Source organism: Pseudorasbora parva, chromosome 19, assembly GCF_024679245.1.
Source record: "Pseudorasbora parva isolate DD20220531a chromosome 19, ASM2467924v1, whole genome shotgun sequence".
Classification (NCBI taxonomy): Eukaryota; Metazoa; Chordata; class Actinopteri; order Cypriniformes; family Gobionidae; genus Pseudorasbora; species Pseudorasbora parva.
In genome coordinates this window covers 3623433-3643733 of record NC_090190.1, presented here as the reverse complement: position 1 = coordinate 3643733, position 20301 = coordinate 3623433, and the positions used below count along the sequence as shown (strand labels likewise).

Genomic DNA, 20301 nt, shown 5'->3' with positions numbered 1-20301 from the left:
TAAAAAACAAAAACAAATACCACCAGAGTAGTTTCCTGAGCATCTATATAAGTTGTAATAAACTATGATATTTTTTCTAATCAGTGATGGCACTGCGTGTTATTCAAAGATTCTTATAATTATATAGAGTTTGTCGTAATTAAATCTGATTTAGTCATTTTTAAAATGTTGCGGATTTATGTAGCTAATGTGGATCTAATGTGTGAAATATTAATATTATTCAGTTTTAATATTAAAGGTTATTGTAAAACATCTTGTAAGGTATGATGAGGAACAATATATCGCTGAAGTTCCACAGATGTCTTTATATTTGCATGTTTGTTAATCAAAACCATGGACGTTTCTACACTGTAAAAAATTATTGTTGTTTTTTGTTGGTTTAACTTAAAAAAGTAAGTAACCTGGTTGCCTTAAAATTTTGAGTTTATTGAAATAAAAAAATTGAGTTGATACAATGAAGGAAATTTATTTAATAAATAGAAACTCAAAATATTTTTGTATCTGAACCACATAAAAATTTTGATAAATCATGAAAATAGCACAATTTGCCACGCTTCACTGCGTCATCAGAAATAAAACATGCACAATTTCCCAATATGCTTACAAAGTCTTTTAATAATATTTTAATAAAGGTTGTTGGATCTCAGAAAATGTTCATTGTATTAACTCAAAATTTTAAGGCAACCAGGAAACTTTTTTTCTAAATAATTTTTTACAGTGTAGGATTTTTATTTTAGGGGGGCTCAGCCCCCAGTGAAGGAAGGCCTAAAAAAATGGTAACACTATTTAGTTTAGGGTCCAAATTGCACTATTAACTAATATAAACTAAATATAAACTAATAGCTTTCAAACATGCATACCCAGAAGATATTGGCTGTTTATTATTACTTATAAAGCAAACACCTTACTGCACGGCCATACTGTACATGCATTTATCATACCCAATAATGTAGGCAGGTTTATAGATCCCAAATGTTAGGGTGGTTCGGGGGCATGCTCCCCTGAGAAAATGTTGATTTCTATGATCTACATATGAGTATTTTAAGATGTTCTGAAGGCCAAAAAATGAGATAACGATAGCTTGAAAACCATGTCACTGGGCAGTAGATGATTTGTCTTTCTTATGTCCACATCTCTCTTTTTCTTTGTTTTTATCTTGCCCTGTCTCTTCCCCTTTTGTTTAGTTTTTGTCAGTGAATAAAGTAAACATATGGTTTACATATTAACATACTGATATTTATATGTTTCATGAATAATTTTCTTACACACATTCATTTACTGTTTATTAAAGTTTTAAGTTTATTAAATTCACAATATGAACACATTCATTAATAATGCCCAATTCAGGCTGAAAAAGCTGAGTTTTTTTATTTACTGAATGTTACAAATAGAATTATATTAATTTACAATATATACACATTCATTATTAATCTTATGCCTAATCTGATGAAAATGGCTTTGTTAATATTTCTTATTCGTTAAGGCCTACATTATGAATCACATATGATGAAAAAGGGCAAAATTAGACAAAAGTTTATTAATTTGCCTAAAATTGATTTTCTTTTGTTTAACATTTCTGACTTTGAGCAGCAGCTGTCAAACATGAATGTTTAGTTTAGCAGCATATATTTATCTTACTTGACGTCGAAATCTGCGCTCAGCCTCAGCAGTTTCTGTGTGACCATAAAGCCCGCCTACTCTGATTTGATTGGTTTGATAAAATATTTTGGCATTGACGAACGGTGACAGACCAATGACGCTCAGATTTATACACACACACGCTGTGGATTGGAGAGACAGACAAAAACGGGACGAAGTCGAAGCCTCCCTCCAGTTTCATATGTTTTAAAGGTTAATCACATATTTTTTAGGGGGCTGAGGCATAAGTTTAGGGGGGCTGAAGTCCCCCTAAAAAGGTCCTAGCGACGCCCATGATCAAAACCAATGTTTACCAATGTTTTTACATAAAGTATATTGCTCAATAAATATTAATTCAATTAAGTATATTTTGGAAGCAGAAAAAAAAGAAACAGTTTCCTTAACAGTGCTTTTAAACCATTTTGAAGTATTTAACTGCATGTGTTCTTTTTTGCCATTCCCAATGAAAGGCAGATTTTATTACTTTTTTTTTGTAAAAACAGATTTGAAATTGCTGCAAATAGTCATCTTCAAATGAGAGTGCATTTTTAAATAGAATAAAAAGCTAACAAAACGGTAATGCATTCCCACAGAACACCCCTTTCCAGGAACCGTGCCCAGTGTCACAATGGAGAGGCTTTAGCCAAGGCCCTGGACATTATTACAGAGGCGAAGAGCCCGGCCAAAACATGAACTATTACACTGCTGGAGACCAGAGGAGAGTTACCGCCTCCACAACACAGAGGAGAACAAGGTAAGAGGAGCCATGTTTAATCTGGGCCTTTCAGAATGTTCAATTTATCACTGAGAGATTAAGGCCACCACCAGTGCCTCTCTCTCTCTCTCTCTCTCTCTCTCTCTCTCTCTCTCTCTCTCTCTCTCTCTCTCTCTCTCTCTCTCTCTCTCTCTCTCTCTCTCTCACACACACACACACACACAGACACACACACACACACACACACACACACACACACACACACACACACACACACACACACACACACAATGGCTCGTAACATAGCACTCAACAAATAACTAACTGTGACAACAAAAAGTCAGTAAATAATGCTCAATATTCCAGTTACTTCATTATTTATTAATGACGCAAAGCATGCTGGGATCTCAAAAACCCTTAACAAATTGTTCAATTTGGAACCGTTTATCCATGCAACTCTGTTAGGCTAGTTGGACAATATCTGGGGGAATATTGCTGGTCTAATATGTGTTTTTTAAATGCAGATTCAATATCCTTCGCATTTCACATTCGCAGTCAAAAAGCTTTTATAATTGCTTTTCGACAGTCCACAAATACGAACAGTCACGCAAATAAAACAGATGGATACCTCCAAGAACACAAGGATACCGCCAATGTACACAGAAACACATGACGCTGCATATTTGGAGAAATTTCCATGTAATTGGCTTTTTCCTCCTCATTCACATGCTCATTGATGTGTAGCAGGTTGGCAGAGCAGCTGCCCAGTATGTTCATGAGGAATTTATCACACATCTCCACCTTACAAACCACCATCTGGGAGTGTGATTAAAATGCAAGTTCATGGCGACTTTAAGTCATTGCTCTTCTTCAAGAAATCGTCATACATCTCCACACTAATGGCTTCCCTCGTTCCTACACTCTTCAGCCGAGGCAGGATTAAAAAAACCTGTATTTAAAGCTCCCAGGGGACAGAGCTCTACAACGAAACAATGTTCTCTATCCTCGAGCCAGAGACGATAGGCACAGAAGGCAAATCAAACACAGATCTACACTTCACTTTATATTGGACACAAAGCTAAGCATGTGAAACACAGCGGCTGTGATGTCCGCTCAGTTAGGGCCTTTCCTTTCCTGACTGGCAGCCATTTTGGCTCTGTCGCACGGCTCAGAATGAAACTCATGCCACAGTCTGAGCCATTGTGGCACGCGCAGCTGCCTTTGGGTAAAGAAGAGTGTGTCAATGTGCTGATTTTAGAGTTATTTAGATTTCTGCTTATGGCTATACAGCACATATGAAAATACAGTCACTCTCTAAGGCAGTCTGCATAAACATACAGTACATGAGAGATTATGACTGATATCAGCAAACACTGTGTGCTCGGCTGTATAATAATTAATGCAGGACTAACAATAACATAAAAGCTGCCCCAGGAAATGATTAAATGATAAACACACAGTTTATTAGTATTATCCATCACTTAGGCTACTCAAGTAATGACACTATACATGTAAAAGGTCATATGTTTAATTGTTAAAGGTGCACTATATATTACAATATCCCAAATGTTTCCAACTATTTGTAAATTGTGAGAAAATTGCTATTTTAACCAATGAACCGAGACGTGAGGGAGTCGGCTGTCCCACCGGCTGTGAGATAAAGACCACATGTCCCAAGACTCAAACCTGCCGTCATCAAACTACGCCTTTCTTTTGAATAGGCGCCCTCTAGTGGACGAAAAAGTTACATAGTGCAGCTTTAACAAACCTGTAGAAATGTACATGCAGTAGACACCTATCAATATCATAATATCAAATGAACTAAATTACAACTTAAATACTAAAAATTAATTAAAAGTTTAAGTTTCATAAAAATTGCAAGCATCCTCAGAATCAAGATCAGTTCAAAATATCCCACAGATCATTTATTACGGTATGTTGTAAATGGCATTTTTTGCGTAGAAGAAAAACATGCTGTTTTTGTGCATGTATCTTTAAATGCAAATGAGTTGATTCTCCCCACCCACATATCTAGAAGAGGGCGGAGCCTTAGAGCTTGTGCCTTGGATATTCTGCCAAAAACTAAAACATCTGTTTGGTTTTGATTATCATCTCTATCATGGTCACACTCATGTGACTCCTGAAAGTTTATGATCTGTATGTCATATAAGTCCAAGGTTTTCTGAGCACACACACCTGAAGAACACACACAGAAAGCTGGATGTCAGACAGAGCGTCCCGTGGGCCGTGAGTATTAAACTCCGTTCTCTTTCACGTCTTACTGTCCTTAAACTGTCAAATACACACAAAGTTCACATAAACACAGTCGGTTATGTCTGTGAACGTGAACAGGAAGTAAAGAAATCACTTGTGTATATTAGATCTGTGTATTAAAGTGAAAGGAGTGTACTATACAATACCTACTGCTATATCTGCTGTTAATATGAATCAAACAGAAAATCACTCACTGCTCTCGACTGAATGAATTTAGTAGCGTTAATAAGAATACATTTCTTACTTGAATGCTCATGGCGGACTGTGCACAGCTCAATGAGGGCGGGGTTTATGCGAACAGGGCGGAGTCTGTTAGTAGTCATGGGCGGGGCTTAAGCATGTGACATCACATTGCTATAATCTGCAAACAACAAGACACTGCTTATGATTTATGGGGATTAAAAAAAGATGAATTTATATAAGAAATAAGAAAAAGATTTTTACCATTATAGGGTGGTTGTGTGCACACAATGCAGACACACATTTATGTTCAAACCGCATGTAGTAAACTTTCTTTGCAACTATGTGAAATCTGTGTGGAGAACAGAAAACTGTTTGAAAAAAAACAAGCTTTCTCTTAAAAGAGGGATAAAGCGAAGCACACAGGGAAGGCTTGTGCAGAATAAAGCCGTTAGCTGCAGACTAATTGTCTCGGCTCATGTACAAATGCACCTGCAAACAGGCCTCGGTCCGCTAAACCCTCGAGGGGGGTCCGAGGTACAGAACGAGTGGGATCACTAGCCGGATTAGCAAGGATCCCACCTGACTACAGTGACTAAGCGTGATGAGGACTTGGCAGGAATTGCTCTGGAAGACCCATTCTGAAGGACTGTGACGCTCTAGAACACTGCGGCTCCTGCCAGGCACTGCTGTCCGAGCTTCTTATCTCTCACTTGGCAAAGCTGACAGTTTCTGGTTGCCTGCCACCTCCACTTTAGGCCGGCTGCTCTCTGAGCTGCCTGAGGTCTGTGGAGCCGCTGATAAATGCCCTAACGCTGGCCATCCGAATGTCACTGAACTCTGAGCTCCAAACTCTCCTCACTTTCTCAAAGCACTTTAGCAGAAGGCCAACGTTAATGGGTTATAGCCTATCCGAGGTGCTTTTCTTTTGAAGGGACCTTGAGTTTTGTTTCAAGCCTCTAAAGGTTTTTGAAGGACACAACACGTGTAGTGTGTGTGTGTGTGTGTGTGTGTGTGTGTGTGTGTGTGTGTGTGTGTGTGTGTGTATGGGCAGGTTTTTGTGACATATGAGGACAAAAATGTGTTTAATGACATGGGCATGACACAGGTATTACAAGGAGAGGGTGAAATATTAGGACATTGGCCATGTCCCCACTTTTCAAAATGCTTATAAATCATACAGGAGGAGTTTTTTTTAGAAAGTAAAAATGCTGAATGTTTCCTGTGATGGGTAGGTTTAGGTGTGTGTGTGTGTGTGTGTGTGTGTGTGTGTGTGTGTGTGTGTGTGTGTGTGTGTGTGTGTGTGTGTGTGTGTGTGTGTGTGTGTGTGTGTGTGTGTGTGTGTATGTGTGATGGGTAGGTTTAGGGGCCGGGGCAGTGTAAGGGGATAGAAAATACGGTTTGTACAGTATAAAAACAATTACGCCTATGGAATGTCCCCATATGTCACAAAAACAAATGTGTGTGTGTGTGTATGTGTGTTTTGTGTTAATACTTCAGGAAAATTGGAGTGCCTTCAATTCCAATTCAGTTTCTGAATGTGAACTGAATTGGCAGAAGAAAAAAAAATACAAGATTGAAATCCAAAATTTAAATGGGAATTGTATATATGCATATATGACAGACACAGACACACACACACACACGCACGCACGCACGCACGCACGCACGCACGCACACACGCACGCACACACGCACACACACACACACACACACACATACACACATACACATGCACGCAACCACAAACACACTCATGCACACACACACACACACACACACACACACACACACACACACACACACACACACACACACACACACACACACACACACACACACACACACACACACACACACACACACACCTGAACATCTATGTAAACCTGCTGTTATTCTGAACATTCTATACTTTAAAGAGTCATGAAAAAAATGCATCATGGTTTCCACAAAAATATTAAGATATGAAGCAGCATAATTGTTTTCAACACTGATTATAATCATAAACGTTTCATGTTTCATCATATCAGAATGATTTCTGAAGGATCACGTGACACTGAAGACTGGAGTAATGATGCTGAAAATTCAGCTTTAATCACAGGAATAAATTACATTTTAAAATAGATTTACATAGACAAGAGTTATTGTAAATTGTAATAATATTTCACACTATTACAGTTTTTAATGTATTTTTGATCAAATAAATTTAATCTTTGTGAGCACCTAAGAAATCTTCTTTCAAATACATAAAAAATATAATTAACCCCAAACTTGTGTGTGTGTGTGTGCATAAAGTTTCAGGTTTGCACACATCAAATAAATGATGGCATGGGAGTGTATGTTTTGCATGTGGTTATGCATACAATTAAATCTGTGTGATGTGCCGAGGGAACCTAAAGTCCACACAGCTCAAGGTCACGGCGAAGGCACTTCCTGCTCAGAATGCTGCTTCCGTCCGGGTGCTGTAGATTTCCCAGAAGTGAACGCCGGTTAGTGTGCCAGCAAAATTGATTGGAACGTGGAATGCATAACATTATTCTCAATTGATGTTCAATTCACTTTAGTCTCCCCCCACCCCTCTTGTTGTTATTTAAGCTTTTGGCAAGAAATGAAGAAAAGCACAAATGATATGAAAAGCACCTTTGTGTGCCAGTCTATTATAAAAAGAAGGGCTTTTCAATAACACAGTCATGATGAATTAAAATGAAATCTTCATTTTCAGCTCATATCAAGAGATAAAGCAACTATTAATCATCATCGTCTCAAGACACTCCTCACGAATTGTCACTTTAAATTAAACATAAGCACTTTGATAATGGAGTCCATCCTGACAGCACAGAGAGACTTACATAAAGACGAGCCAGCTTGTCTGCCTTTTCGCTGTGCTGATAGTCTGGATCATTTTCCATCATGGTTAGGTAACTCTGTATTTGTAGCCTTTAGATGCCAGGTTGCTTTACATGTTTGCAGAATTAAAAGGGCACTGTTAATTACCCTCCCGTTCCCGCCTCACATCCGAACACGGAGGGAGCTGGAGGGGTCCTGTGCTGGCATTCAAACACACAGTCTGTGTGTGTGTGTCTGTGTGTGTGTGTGTGTGTGTGTGTGTGTGTGTGTGTGTGTGTGTATGTCTGTCTATCTTTGTGTGTGTGCGTGTGTGTGTGTGTGTGTGTGTCTGTCTATCTTTGTGTGTGTGTGTGCGTCTGTCTGTGTGTGTGTGTGTCTGTCTATCTTTGTGTGTGTGTGTGTGTGTGTGTGTACGCATGCGTGTGTGTGTCTTCGTATGTGTGTCATGGCTAGACAGAATCTGCAGTCGTTTTTCACATCTTCTGCTCTGATTTTGGGGATAAATCTGTGGAATGGATTTAAACCTGGTAAAATGTGTTACAACACAGTGCTGTATTCTGTAAGCATTATTAAATAAGCCACACACACACACACACACACACACACACACACACACACACACACACACACACACACACACACACACACACACACACACACACACACACACACACACACACACACACACACACACACACACACACACACACACACACACACACACACACACAGAGAGACAGATAATATTCATACATGTTTCTTGATCAAATCATCATATCCGAATGATTTCTGAAGGATCATGTGACAATAAAAGTGCATTTAAGACTGGAGTCATTATGCTGAAAATTCAGCTTTGATGAAAATTACATTTACAATATATCCACATAGAAGACAGTTGTTTAAAATTGTAATAAGATTTCATTATATTAAAGTTTTTACTTGTTTTTGTGCAGCCTTGGTGAGTATAAATGTTCCAAAAACATAAAAAAAATTACATATTGATTTTTTTGGAGTCAAAAGTTTGGGGTCGGTAGGATATTTAATGTTGTATTTTCATGTTTTATTAGACATACTGATTTTATACCGCACAAACTATTGTCCAATCCTGCTCCTGAAGGGGAAGAGTTTGGCTCCACCTCTCCTCAACACACCTGTCTGGAAGTTTCTAGTGTGCCTAATAAGATCTTGTGCATGTGTTTATTTGGGGTTGGAGCTAAACTCTGCAGGACTTTGGACAACCCTGCTTTACACTAACCCAACGCATCACAAACGACTGTCTGCACTTTTACATTTTCAAAAAATATCACTTGGTATGATATATAAGCCGTTTTCCTCATAGGTCCCAAAAAAATGTTTCCACAAGGACAAGGATTTCAGACATTGCCATCTTTGTAGGGACCCATAATGGTTACACACACACACACACACACACACACACACACACACACACACACACACACACACACACACACACACACACACACACACACACACACACACACACACACACACACACACACACACACACACACACACACACACACACACACACACACACTAGAGTTCATAGTCTGTGTTTTCTAATATTCTGTATGATATTCAACAAACAACATCATCTTGCCACAAACATGTCAAGGCAAACTAACCTTCATCTTGCAAACACAATCTTCTTTTGCTCAAATAGCCAGCGCTTCAGATAAACAAAGCACAAGTTATCGCAAGCACTCGGCAACACAGCCCGGAGAAGGAAAAAGACGCGTCTGCGACATTGAATTATCTATGATTACAATGCGCCGGACTCCCATAGAGCAGTAAACAGAGAGTGAGGTTGCCTTGCCCTTTTAAACATGGTCAATACGCTGCCTTCCGTGAGTGATGGAGAGGGACAAAAGTGATCTAATCCAATCATCTCCAATAAAAGTAGAGGATAAATTGTGATGGGAGGTAATGAGCGGTTGTCGGGAGTTAATCCCGCCGTGTCCCCCGGTGAGAAACGGCTCATTCCTCTTCCATCCCGAGCAGAACACAGACGTCTCGGGCCTTGAACTGAAAGGCCGGGTGTCTGAGATATCTATTTTCGAATGGCAGTCATTTGTTGGGCCCCAACTTTTTTGACTTTAATGGAACTGTATGTAAGAAATGTATTTCAATTAATCATAAAATGGCTCTGATATGTCACTAGACATTAAGAAATCATGTTAATTTCAAATACTTATATCACTGACAACAGTAGTCCGGCCAGGATATTGTCATTTAAAAGTTGTTGTTGCAGCCCTCAACTGATGTTGACATGTTGTGTTTTGGCCTGAAGCTCCGCCCTCCACCTATCGACCAATCACGAAGTCAGTAGTGTTTGGGCATCCGGGTTGCCAGATCTGCTTTAGTTACCGCAGCTGCAGATCTACAAACGTTCCTGCTGATCCTGCAGCCAATCTGGCAACCTCGAGTCGGTGGGAGAGGGATACACCTGCAGTACCAGTTTTGGTCACGTTCTTACATACACTTCCTTTAAGCTCTAAGACGTTGCACTTCTAAAATTGTACTTTGGCAGATACAGCGGATACAACGCTACAAGACGTTTATGGCAGCCGAGCTGTCGCGTTCTGGCTTCAATCACGTCTGCTCTCACAACAACGCTGGATCTAATCACTCTCGCTGCATTCTGGGGGTTCGACGACTCAAACGCTGACAGGCCGGAGAAGCTCACAGACCAAGAAGTGCTGGAGATATCTGAAGCTGTCAGAGCGGCATCATAAGCCAAAGCCACGCAGCAGACTGTGGCCCTCTTAAAGAGCCGCTGATGGATCCAGAGGAGGAATGACTGTGAGCTCAGGGGAACTTAAATCAGAGGGAAATGGAGAATGAATGGAGAGAAGTAGACTGATAAAGCCAGCAGCTCCTTCACTGGTTCAACACCTCACAGGGATGATGAGCGAGTGCAAGCCGTCAGATATAAAGCAGCGCGGTCCAAACGTCTGCGATCGGGAAATAAGAAAAACACTTAAAGTTTAAAAAAAATGATAAAAACAAACATATGTTATGAGATTTGTGTAAAATGATTTTACACGTTTTACTTGAATTATTATGCTGATTATAACATAATTAATAAAATATAATTAATATAATAATAATATTTGATCATATATAATAATCATTTTATTATTTAAATTTAAATTTATATTTTTAATCATTTTATATCTTATTATTATTCAGCTAAATAAATAATAATTTAATAAAAGGAAATTAAATTTGGAATTCAACATTTTATTTCAATCAGGAAATAATAAAAAGGTTGTAAGATTCAAAACTCATGATCTAAAATGAATGAGAACAATTTTTCTCTGAATGCTAAGAAATGTTTCAATAGAACATTTTACTCAATTTGTTTTACGTGGAATAATAATAATAATAATAATAATAATAATAATAATAATAATAATAATAATCTTCCAATTTAAAAAAAAATAATATAATTAATAAAATGAATAATAAAAATAAAAATAAAAGCAATAAAATAAATTAAATATGTAAAAAAGTAGGACTTTTAAAACACAAATCTTATGACCTAAAATGAAAGAGATCTTAAATTCTAAGATTTTTTTTTTTCAATTTAACTTTTCACTTAAATTGTTATGCTGATAATAATATTAATAACAATAATAATAATAATAATAATAATAACAATAATAATAATAATAATTTGTTTAAAAAAATCTGTGTTGTTACTTGAAATGATTAAAAAGGACAATAAAAGCCTTTATATCAATGCTAAAAATAGCTAATATGTTGCTTTCTCACGAACATCAATAATTGACAATTAGCAGTGAAATAATTCCATGAAATGTGACAATAACGGTCTGTGTAATTTACTAATTAAACATTTGTACAAGTAAGAATAAAAATGAAGCGTTATCCTCATACAAGAAGATGCAGTATGTGCTTTCAACCAGCACTGTCTGCTTTTCTAAACTGCCTTTGCCAGAGCCGGCCCGAGGCATACGAGAGCTCCAACGGTTCCCCTCGGCCACCAGGGGGCCACCAAGAGCACATGAGAGGACTTGTTGCTTCATGTTAATTTATGATGATTAAAATAGAGAAATGGCCTTAAAATGTTACGTTGATCCTGGCAGCTGCACGAGCTTGCGGCGCCATCGGATGGACACTATTAGCTTGTTATCCAGTGTTCAAAGTCCAAAGTGAGAGAAAAATCGGCGCTGAACCAGTAAAGTGTTCCTCGTCAGTTGCCCGGTAAGCTTTTCTAAAATGGATGGATCTGAGAATGAGCTTTGAGCTTGAGCTTTCAGTTTCTGTTCACACTAAATGCTTCTCTACTGTTGCTGTATGCAGTCCAGTCTTCATGTCACATCGTTCTAATTTGATGATTTGATGCTCACGACACATTTATGATTATTATAATAATTATTATCTGTTTTAAAGGGTTCTTTGAAAGCTTTCTACTTAAAGGGTTAGTTCACTCAAAAATTATTTCATTAATTATTCTCCCTCATGTCATTGGAGACCTGTAAGACCTTCATTCATCTTCAGAACACAAATGAAGATAGTTTTGTTAAAAGCTGAGAAAGGCTTCAGAAAGGCCTCCATTGGCATTCAGTACATTCCCACTCAAGACCCATAAAGGCACTAAACACATCGATACAAGCCCATTTCACTACAGTGGCTGTGCAATAAAGTTATAAAGCGACGAGAATAGTTTTTGTGTGCAAAAAAAAAATCAAAACAATGACTTTATCTAGCAAGTTATTGTCTTCCGGTGTAGGTCTCAGATGTGAACACACTCGATAGCGGCTCCTCCTCTTCTGGGTCACGTATACGAATGGCGGAGCCGCGTCAAATTCTCACGCATACATCAAGTTCATGTCAATAACTTGGTGGATAAAGTCATTATTTAGATTTTTATGCGCACAAAAAATATTCTCATCGCATTGTAACATTGTACAGCCACTATAGTGAGATGGACTTTGTATCGATGTTTTTAGTGCCTTTATGGGTCTCGTGAGTGGGAAAAGAATTGTGAGCATATTCAGCATAATAGATCCCGGTCCAAACTGTACTGTAAGACTTTAAAGTGAATATTAAAGAGCGCATTAACACCTGATCATTCTTGTGGGTTTTCTACTGTTCCAATTAAAAACATGACAGGCAGACAGGGTGTAAGCAAACCCAGCTACAGATAATACAATTTATTTAAATTGATAATACAATTAAATGGGTGTTTGCCAATTCTGAAGAATCGCCAGTAGTGAATTGTATTGGTGGTAATGAGTGGCCCCCAAATAAAGTTCTGCTTAGGGTCCCATAAATGCTTAAGCAGCAGAACACAGGTGCACAGTAGGCAATTCATTATCATACTAATAATATATCTACATTATCATTTCAATTCCCAGCACACCTGCAATCAGCGTGCTTGAACTCTGCGCTCGGGTGACATCAGGGGTCCAAAATGCAGAGGAACAGAAAACACTCCAGTAAATAAGATGCTCAATCAGAGAGCACTGAGACTACAGCAGAGAGAATGAAGCTCATCCTTTATTAAAGACATCAATTACGCATCGCTGGAACGCACCGAACTACCTGTGCTGTTTTTTCTGTGCTGAGTTTCCAACGTCTCCTGGCTTTGACTAATCCAATAAGAGGCAATCACCGAAAGGCGGTGACCCAGAAGCACGCCAGAGAGATGTAAGGACACTCGGTAAACGACAGGCTCGATCTGCAGCGAGGTGAGGGGTGGCGTCGCCTAATCCGAATACACAAAAAGGTCAGGCGAGTTTGCAAAAAAAAAACATTTTTGCACAACACGGATTAATGCGCCACAAAACTAATGCCAGATGTGATTAAGTGATGAGCAGGTTTATCTGTTGATCTAGTCTCGGATGAATGAGCAGTGCAAATGCAGGGCAGTGAAGCTTGTTGCGTTCACATCTACATGTATCAGCAGCATCCTCAGACGTCCGCTGTGCTTTGTTTATGCAGCAATCAGCATTCGAGAAGGACTGGCTCATCTACATAACATGCATATTCAAATCAGGCTCTCTGGCTCGCTTTAAAAATCCTCTCTGACATCCCCTTGCTTGCCGCTAAGAGACGGTCTTGAATAAATCACTGTAAACAATGTGTTAACACGTCGCCGGCGCGTGCCGGAAACCATTACGTATCCCCCTCGACCACTTGCTTCGCATCATATGAAATCTTACGAGCACTTAACGGAGCAGCACTTCCACAAAGGAGCGTAAGGGACACTCTCGCTTTTCTTTTTAGGAAGATATGGGACACCCTGCATTTCTTTATGCCACATTTGAGTTTTATCTAAACTCTTGATCACACTGTAAACCGAGAACAACAAAAAAGCTACACAATCACAGTACCTGCAGCAATGCATGTTCAAAATAGTCCACAATTGACGGAGTTAACAGCTGAATGTATTTGAGATGCTGGAGTTTGACTTACTGACATATGACTTCACAGCAACGATTTTTAGTGTCATAATCAATTGTCACACGTCATTACACGCACATCAGTCAGCTTTTAACTATTTAAATTATAACTTCAGGGAATTATGACTCTACATAAATATTTCAAGATGAATATACCTTTGTTTTAGACATTTTAAAGGGGTCATGGATTGAGAAAATTAAAGAGTTTAATAATGCGTCCAGTTTAAACAGCTCATTTAACTCTCTGTAGAGACTTCTCCCAGCGTGGATAGTTTCTAATGCTGTCCTGGAACGCGTCAGAGGAGTATATGTTTGTTCGGAGCATTTTATTTTGCAAACGAGTCACAGTGTAATGGAGGGTTTGCAAATAAACTTTTATACAAGAGACTATTGGATCTGACAGCAGCTGCATCACAAACCATAAGTGAATGATTACATGATGCTTTGTCTGTAAATTATGGTTTTATATGGATAATGTTTCCCAAACACTTTTCTCAGGTGCAATAGCGAGTGTGCATTGCAACCGTATGCAATGACATTAGCCTATCATAACAGCCGCCATTTACTGACAAGCCTTAAAGGAGCCGTGCTTTAAAAACACAGAGCGAACAAGGGTTGAAAATAATAATTTTTATGCATTTTTTGTGTGCAAAAACTTTAATGACATAAGTAAATGTCTAGAAATATGTTAACTCTTCCCCCACCATTGATGGAAATTTCCATAATTTATGAGACAATGGCAAGTGTTGATAAAAAAATAATGCACAAATCTAGAATTTAAAAATAAAAACTATTTTGAGTAAAAACTTGTCAATGGCAGGGGAAGAGTTAAAAGCAGAGGGTCTGTTCTTTGATAATATATGTTCAAATATTTATACTATAATATAATATTCTGTAGGGCCATGAAAATTTTGTGAAAATGATCAAAAATGCTGGCGCTGGCTGGTAACTTTTTTCAAAAACACTGGCGGGGAAAGAGATAAAAAACAAAACAAAAAAAAAACACGTCATCACCCCATTAATATAGATTTTCATTCTGTTCTCTTAAATAGGTGAAGATGTAGTATTATATTAGGCGGTTGGCATCCTAACCACATGACACTGACAGATATCAAAACCATACTTTCCAAATGAGATGCAATTAAAAACTTGGCTAGAGTTCAATTTGTAACATTAAAGTGAAGAGGAAGGGCATTCCGGGCGATCAATACTCATGTTCATTTCCTCTAAATGCTGCGCACAGAACAAGCACGCAATGGATTTTCCCCTTTAAACAAATGTGGCACAGTGCGTGAAGGAGAAAACAAAAAACTTGGTAATAATTACCCATCTTTTACCCATCATCACCAGGGTAGACAAGGTTGGAGGGAGGGAATCAATAGCCCAATTTGAGCCCAGTCAATAAACAGCAGAGGTGAAATATTATGATGATGATATAAACATTAAAAAACATTAGCCGCTTCCATTATGACTAATGATTACATCCATAAGGTACAGCTGGAAACGACACACAATGCACAGCGACAACATTAAATGAGGAACGCTGTTAAAACATGCAAGATTACATCTAAATCACAGCTAACTGAGACTCGTTGGATAACACACAGTTACAGAGGTGAGATTACGCATGGGCCGGCGGCTCATTTAAAATGGGATTAAGCAAAGATTGGACGGGTTTGCACCCAACAAAATACCACAAGATGGATGAGCATGGAAATAAACACAGGTGGGCAAGGCATTTGGACTCACCATATTGTTGGCGGCTCGGACCCCTCCACCTCCAAGTAATCGTATTTTTCCTCCGTCTGGAAGTCTGTAAAAATGATGGAGATGGTGTCTCCGGGATCAGCAAGTATGGTCCACGTACAGTCCGCACTATTGTAATATTCACTCGGGAAATTGGGACTCGTAATGATGCCACTTGAACCCCTCAGAGTATCACCACATGTGTCCTCAGCTGTCAACCAAACACGAAAAGACTTGTGTTAGGAATCGGCCTTTAATTTCTAGACATACTTATACAGCAGAAAATGACAGCTGAACCTTTTTGGTCTAAATCGAGGCCACTTTTTGCATTCGTACGCCAAATCTTAGCATACAATGTGTGCCAATTGACGTTAAGGAGCTAAAAGTAGCTTTACGGCAAGTTTGTTCAATATTAAGGGTGCGAGAGAGAAGCCAGTGCGCCGTTCATTAATCCGACACACACTAGGCTCGCTTCAAGGCTGTCCTGTGATTCCTTTTATCATGTTTTAGTGAGGCAGTGGCTCTTCTGAAGCTTTGGCCCTCTCTCGTTTCCTTTTTGTAAATGTTTTCCGTCATGACAAGGCTTTCAGGTCCCAGCTGCATTTCCAAATGGACTCAGAGACTCATCTCTGGTCCCGTCTGCTAGTAGGTGTCCAATTAAATTTGAGTGTGATCTTTTTCAATTTACCAAATTGTATTTTTTTTATCTTTAGAAATCGAGTTGCAATAGAACTACGTACAGATAAAGACACATGGACTAGTCTGTGCAAACATGATAAATTATATGGAAATAATTTATACAAACAAGCATACACTCATATGTACGTACAGTCATGGCAGCGAGCCATGTGAACGTACATATAGTGTGTACAGAGATATGTAGAAAGCGATGCTCCGATGCGGAGAATCACTTTTACCTGGGATCAACACATAGTAACAGGTGCACAAGTTCTTGGTGACAAGAAGAGAAACATTGAAACAATTACGAGAGACGCATTGACATGTCCGGGGCGGAAGCCATGTCGATGCGCCCACACGCATACATCTGCATACATAAAAACTGAGAATGTACATACGCATGACATGCATTCACAGGCAGAAATACTCAGGAGCACATGCATCCGGAAAGACGAATGAATCATTTAGCTCCTACATCGGTTACCTCTCGCAAACAGTCGTGCTCAAAAGTGTACAAACCCCTCGCAGAATCTGTGAAAATGTGAATAATTTTATAAAAAGAAGAGAGATCATACAAAATGCATGCTATTTTTATTTAGCACTGTCCTGAATAAGATATTTGACATAAAAGATGTTTACATATAGTCCACAAGATAAAAATAGCTGAATTTATAAATAATGACCCTGTTCAAGAGTTTACACACCGTGTCGTTCCCTGATGATCCACGGCTGTGTGTGTGTGTGTTTTGTGATGTTGTTCATGAGTCTCTTGTTTGTCCTGAGCAGTAAAACTGACCAATGTTCTTCAGAACAATCCTCAGGTGTCCAGCATTGGTTGTATACTTGGGGGGTGAAAACTTTTACTTTTGAAATTGAGGTAAATTGTACTCAACTTGTCTCCCAGGAAACATGTAAGTACCTTCTGTTGCTTTCTAAGGGCGGTAATACATGAAAAAAATAAAAATAAATGTGAACAAAATAAGACACATTTAAACATCCTGTTCAAAAGTTTTCACCTCCGGCTCTTAACGCAAGGTGTTTTCTTCTGGAGCATCAGTGAATGTTTGAAGCTTTTTTTAATAGTTTGAGCCCCTCAATCGTCCTCAGTGTGAAAAGATGGATCTCAAATAGTCATTCCCGGAAAGGGTTCAAATATGCATAATATGTAGCCTAGAAATCTAGACGCACCCTAGCGGCAGCAAATCTAATCTGCCCGCGAGTGTCGTCTAGCAACTCTTGCTGGGCCAATCACATCGTGTATAGAGTCGGTGGGCGGGGCCATGATGACGACAGCCGAGTTGCGTTTGCGTGCTTCTAGTAAACACAGAAACTGGCGAACGGCGGTCTTTCGAATCAGGTTTGACCGCGACTCTGGAAGACTTGGAGTTAAGCTTTTCTCTGAGAAAAGAACAAAGAACGGCACTGAAGTCATTCTTAAAAAGGTAAGATGTGTTCTGAGTTTTGCTGACCGGATACGGTGAATGTTTAATCAGTCAGCGAGCTCTGCTTCACCTCCGTTGCTCTGGTTGGTTGTAGTGCTATCCTATCGCGTGCAGAGGGAGTTTGAAAGACGACCGTTTATCCGCCCCTCGGATTGAGCCGTCAATGGTGAGTTTCCAGACCAAACATCTTGATGTGGGTCTGGCTTGTCAGGCTATAAAATATGCAGAAAAACTGAAAATTTTGCTGGACCTGAAGAACATTGGGCAGTTGAACTGCTCAGGATAAACAAGGGACTTTAGTACAACATCACTAAACACACAACCAGCCGTGGATCATCAGGGAACGACACAGAGAATTAAGAAACATGGGTGTGTAAACATTTGAATAGGATTCAGCTATGTGTGTCTTGTGGACTATATGTTAACAGAGTTTATGTAAAATATCTTATTCAGGACGGTACAACAAATAAAAACAACTTCATGAATTTTGTATGATCCCTCATATTTTGTTAAAAGAATTCACATTTTGCAGATTCTGAAAGTGGTGTGTAAACTTTTGAGCATGAGTTATTCACTTCCATTGTATGCAAAAGAAAAGCTTGGACATTCTTCTAAATAACTGTGTTCGATGCAAAAAAAGTCAGTCCTATAGGTTTGAAATGATGCATAGTGAGTAAATGATGAAAGAAGTGAGGTAAAAAAAGCTCTCATTGAACATTAACACATTCTATAAAGCAAAGAAAAGGTATGACATGGATCAGAGTGTGAACATGAATGAATAAATGTTTTTGTTCATCTGTGTGGGGTTTCAAACGCAAGCTTGTCCTAAAACATTTCCACACCGAGACGTAAATCCTGAACTACAGTAATATCAATGCTAATGTCAGTAAAAAGCGCACACACACTCACACACTCACAAACGCGCAACTATTAATGTCACTGAGCATGTGATTGACAGCCTCATAAAAAATCCATTACATAAAAGGAACTCAGGAGACAAAACGGACAAAGGTGTGTTTGGGCAGGTGTGTGAGAGTGAATTTCTCTCCTTTGTTTATTCTGAATGTGCTGCATCTCACTTAGATACACAAAAAGAGGAGTTTTTTTTTCCATGCACGGCTCGTAGACATTTTCTAAAAGTATGCAAATGAAGTGTGACTTAATGCTTGTGGGCATGTTTAAAAATATCCTCATCACAGTCAGCGTTGAGCTGGCCTTTCAGTGCGTTGCAGAATCAGTAAACACTTACAAACCCACAAAAAATTACATAATTCAGGAAAACCAACTTCAATGATAAAAGTGGCATGCGACTGTGTGTTTCAATAAATACTAAAGCAGCTCGGCCTTGACATTTGCATTGTAATGCGCAGCGACGGACTGTGACTATGATAGATTCCCTCAGGGAAATATTTGTGTCAGTCATTTGTAAATCAATTCTGCATTTTTATGCATCTCTCAGTGTCAAATGTGGAGGAGCTATCACTGCATTTCATATAAACCGGAATAATAACGCCAGAACATATAGGGTCAAAGAGAAAGAGCAAATTCTCATTCTGCAGTTGCTCATGGGCAAACAGCCAACATGACCTCAGATCCATACTGTACTGGTAAAGGCACCTTGGATTTAGTTATAAACATGTCAAAATATGGGGTCAAAAGTACAGTTGTGATCTATGCATGATCCTGTTCCACTGATAAAAATAAAAATAACCTCCCCCCTTTATCTTCTGCCAATAGACGTGGTTGATTTTAAAATCATGCTAAGATGCTAAAGCTGCTGAAAAGACTGATGTGACAAAATGACATAAAAAACATAATAATTCACATACGTTTAAAAAACACGACACTGTGTAGAATTAATAAAATGTGACCCTGGAGCACAAAACCACAGTATGGGTCAAAATGATATATTTTTCTTTTATGGCAAAATCATTAGGATATTAAGTAAAGATCATGATTATATTTTGTACATTTCCTACCATAAATATATATATATATATATATATATATATATATATATATATATATATATATATATATATATATATATATATATATATATATAAAAGTATCATTAGTAGTAATATGCATTGCTAAACAGTTAGTTTGGACAACTTTAAAGGTGAATTTTTTTTTTTCACCCTCAGATTCCAGATTTTTTTTCAGATTTAGCTCTATCTATCTATCTATCTATCTATCTATCTATCTATCTATCTATCTATCTATCTATCTATCTATCTATCTATCTATCTATCTATCTATCTATCTATCTATCTATCTATCTATCTATCTATCTATCTATCCATCCATCCATCCATCCATCCATCCA

The 20301-nt window shown here is 38.5% G+C and overlaps 1 protein-coding gene across 2 annotated transcripts in view; it reads right to left on the bottom strand.

Moving 5' to 3' along the window:
• Positions 1-20301, bottom strand: part of csmd3b (CUB and Sushi multiple domains 3b) — a 500836-nt gene that overhangs the window by 338175 nt on the left and 142360 nt on the right. For both annotated transcript variants that reach the window (XM_067425814.1, XM_067425815.1), the window contains exon 5: positions 15856-16063. In XM_067425814.1, the coding sequence (XP_067281915.1) occupies positions 15856-16063 (208 nt within the window). The remainder of the gene's footprint in view (positions 1-15855; positions 16064-20301) is intronic.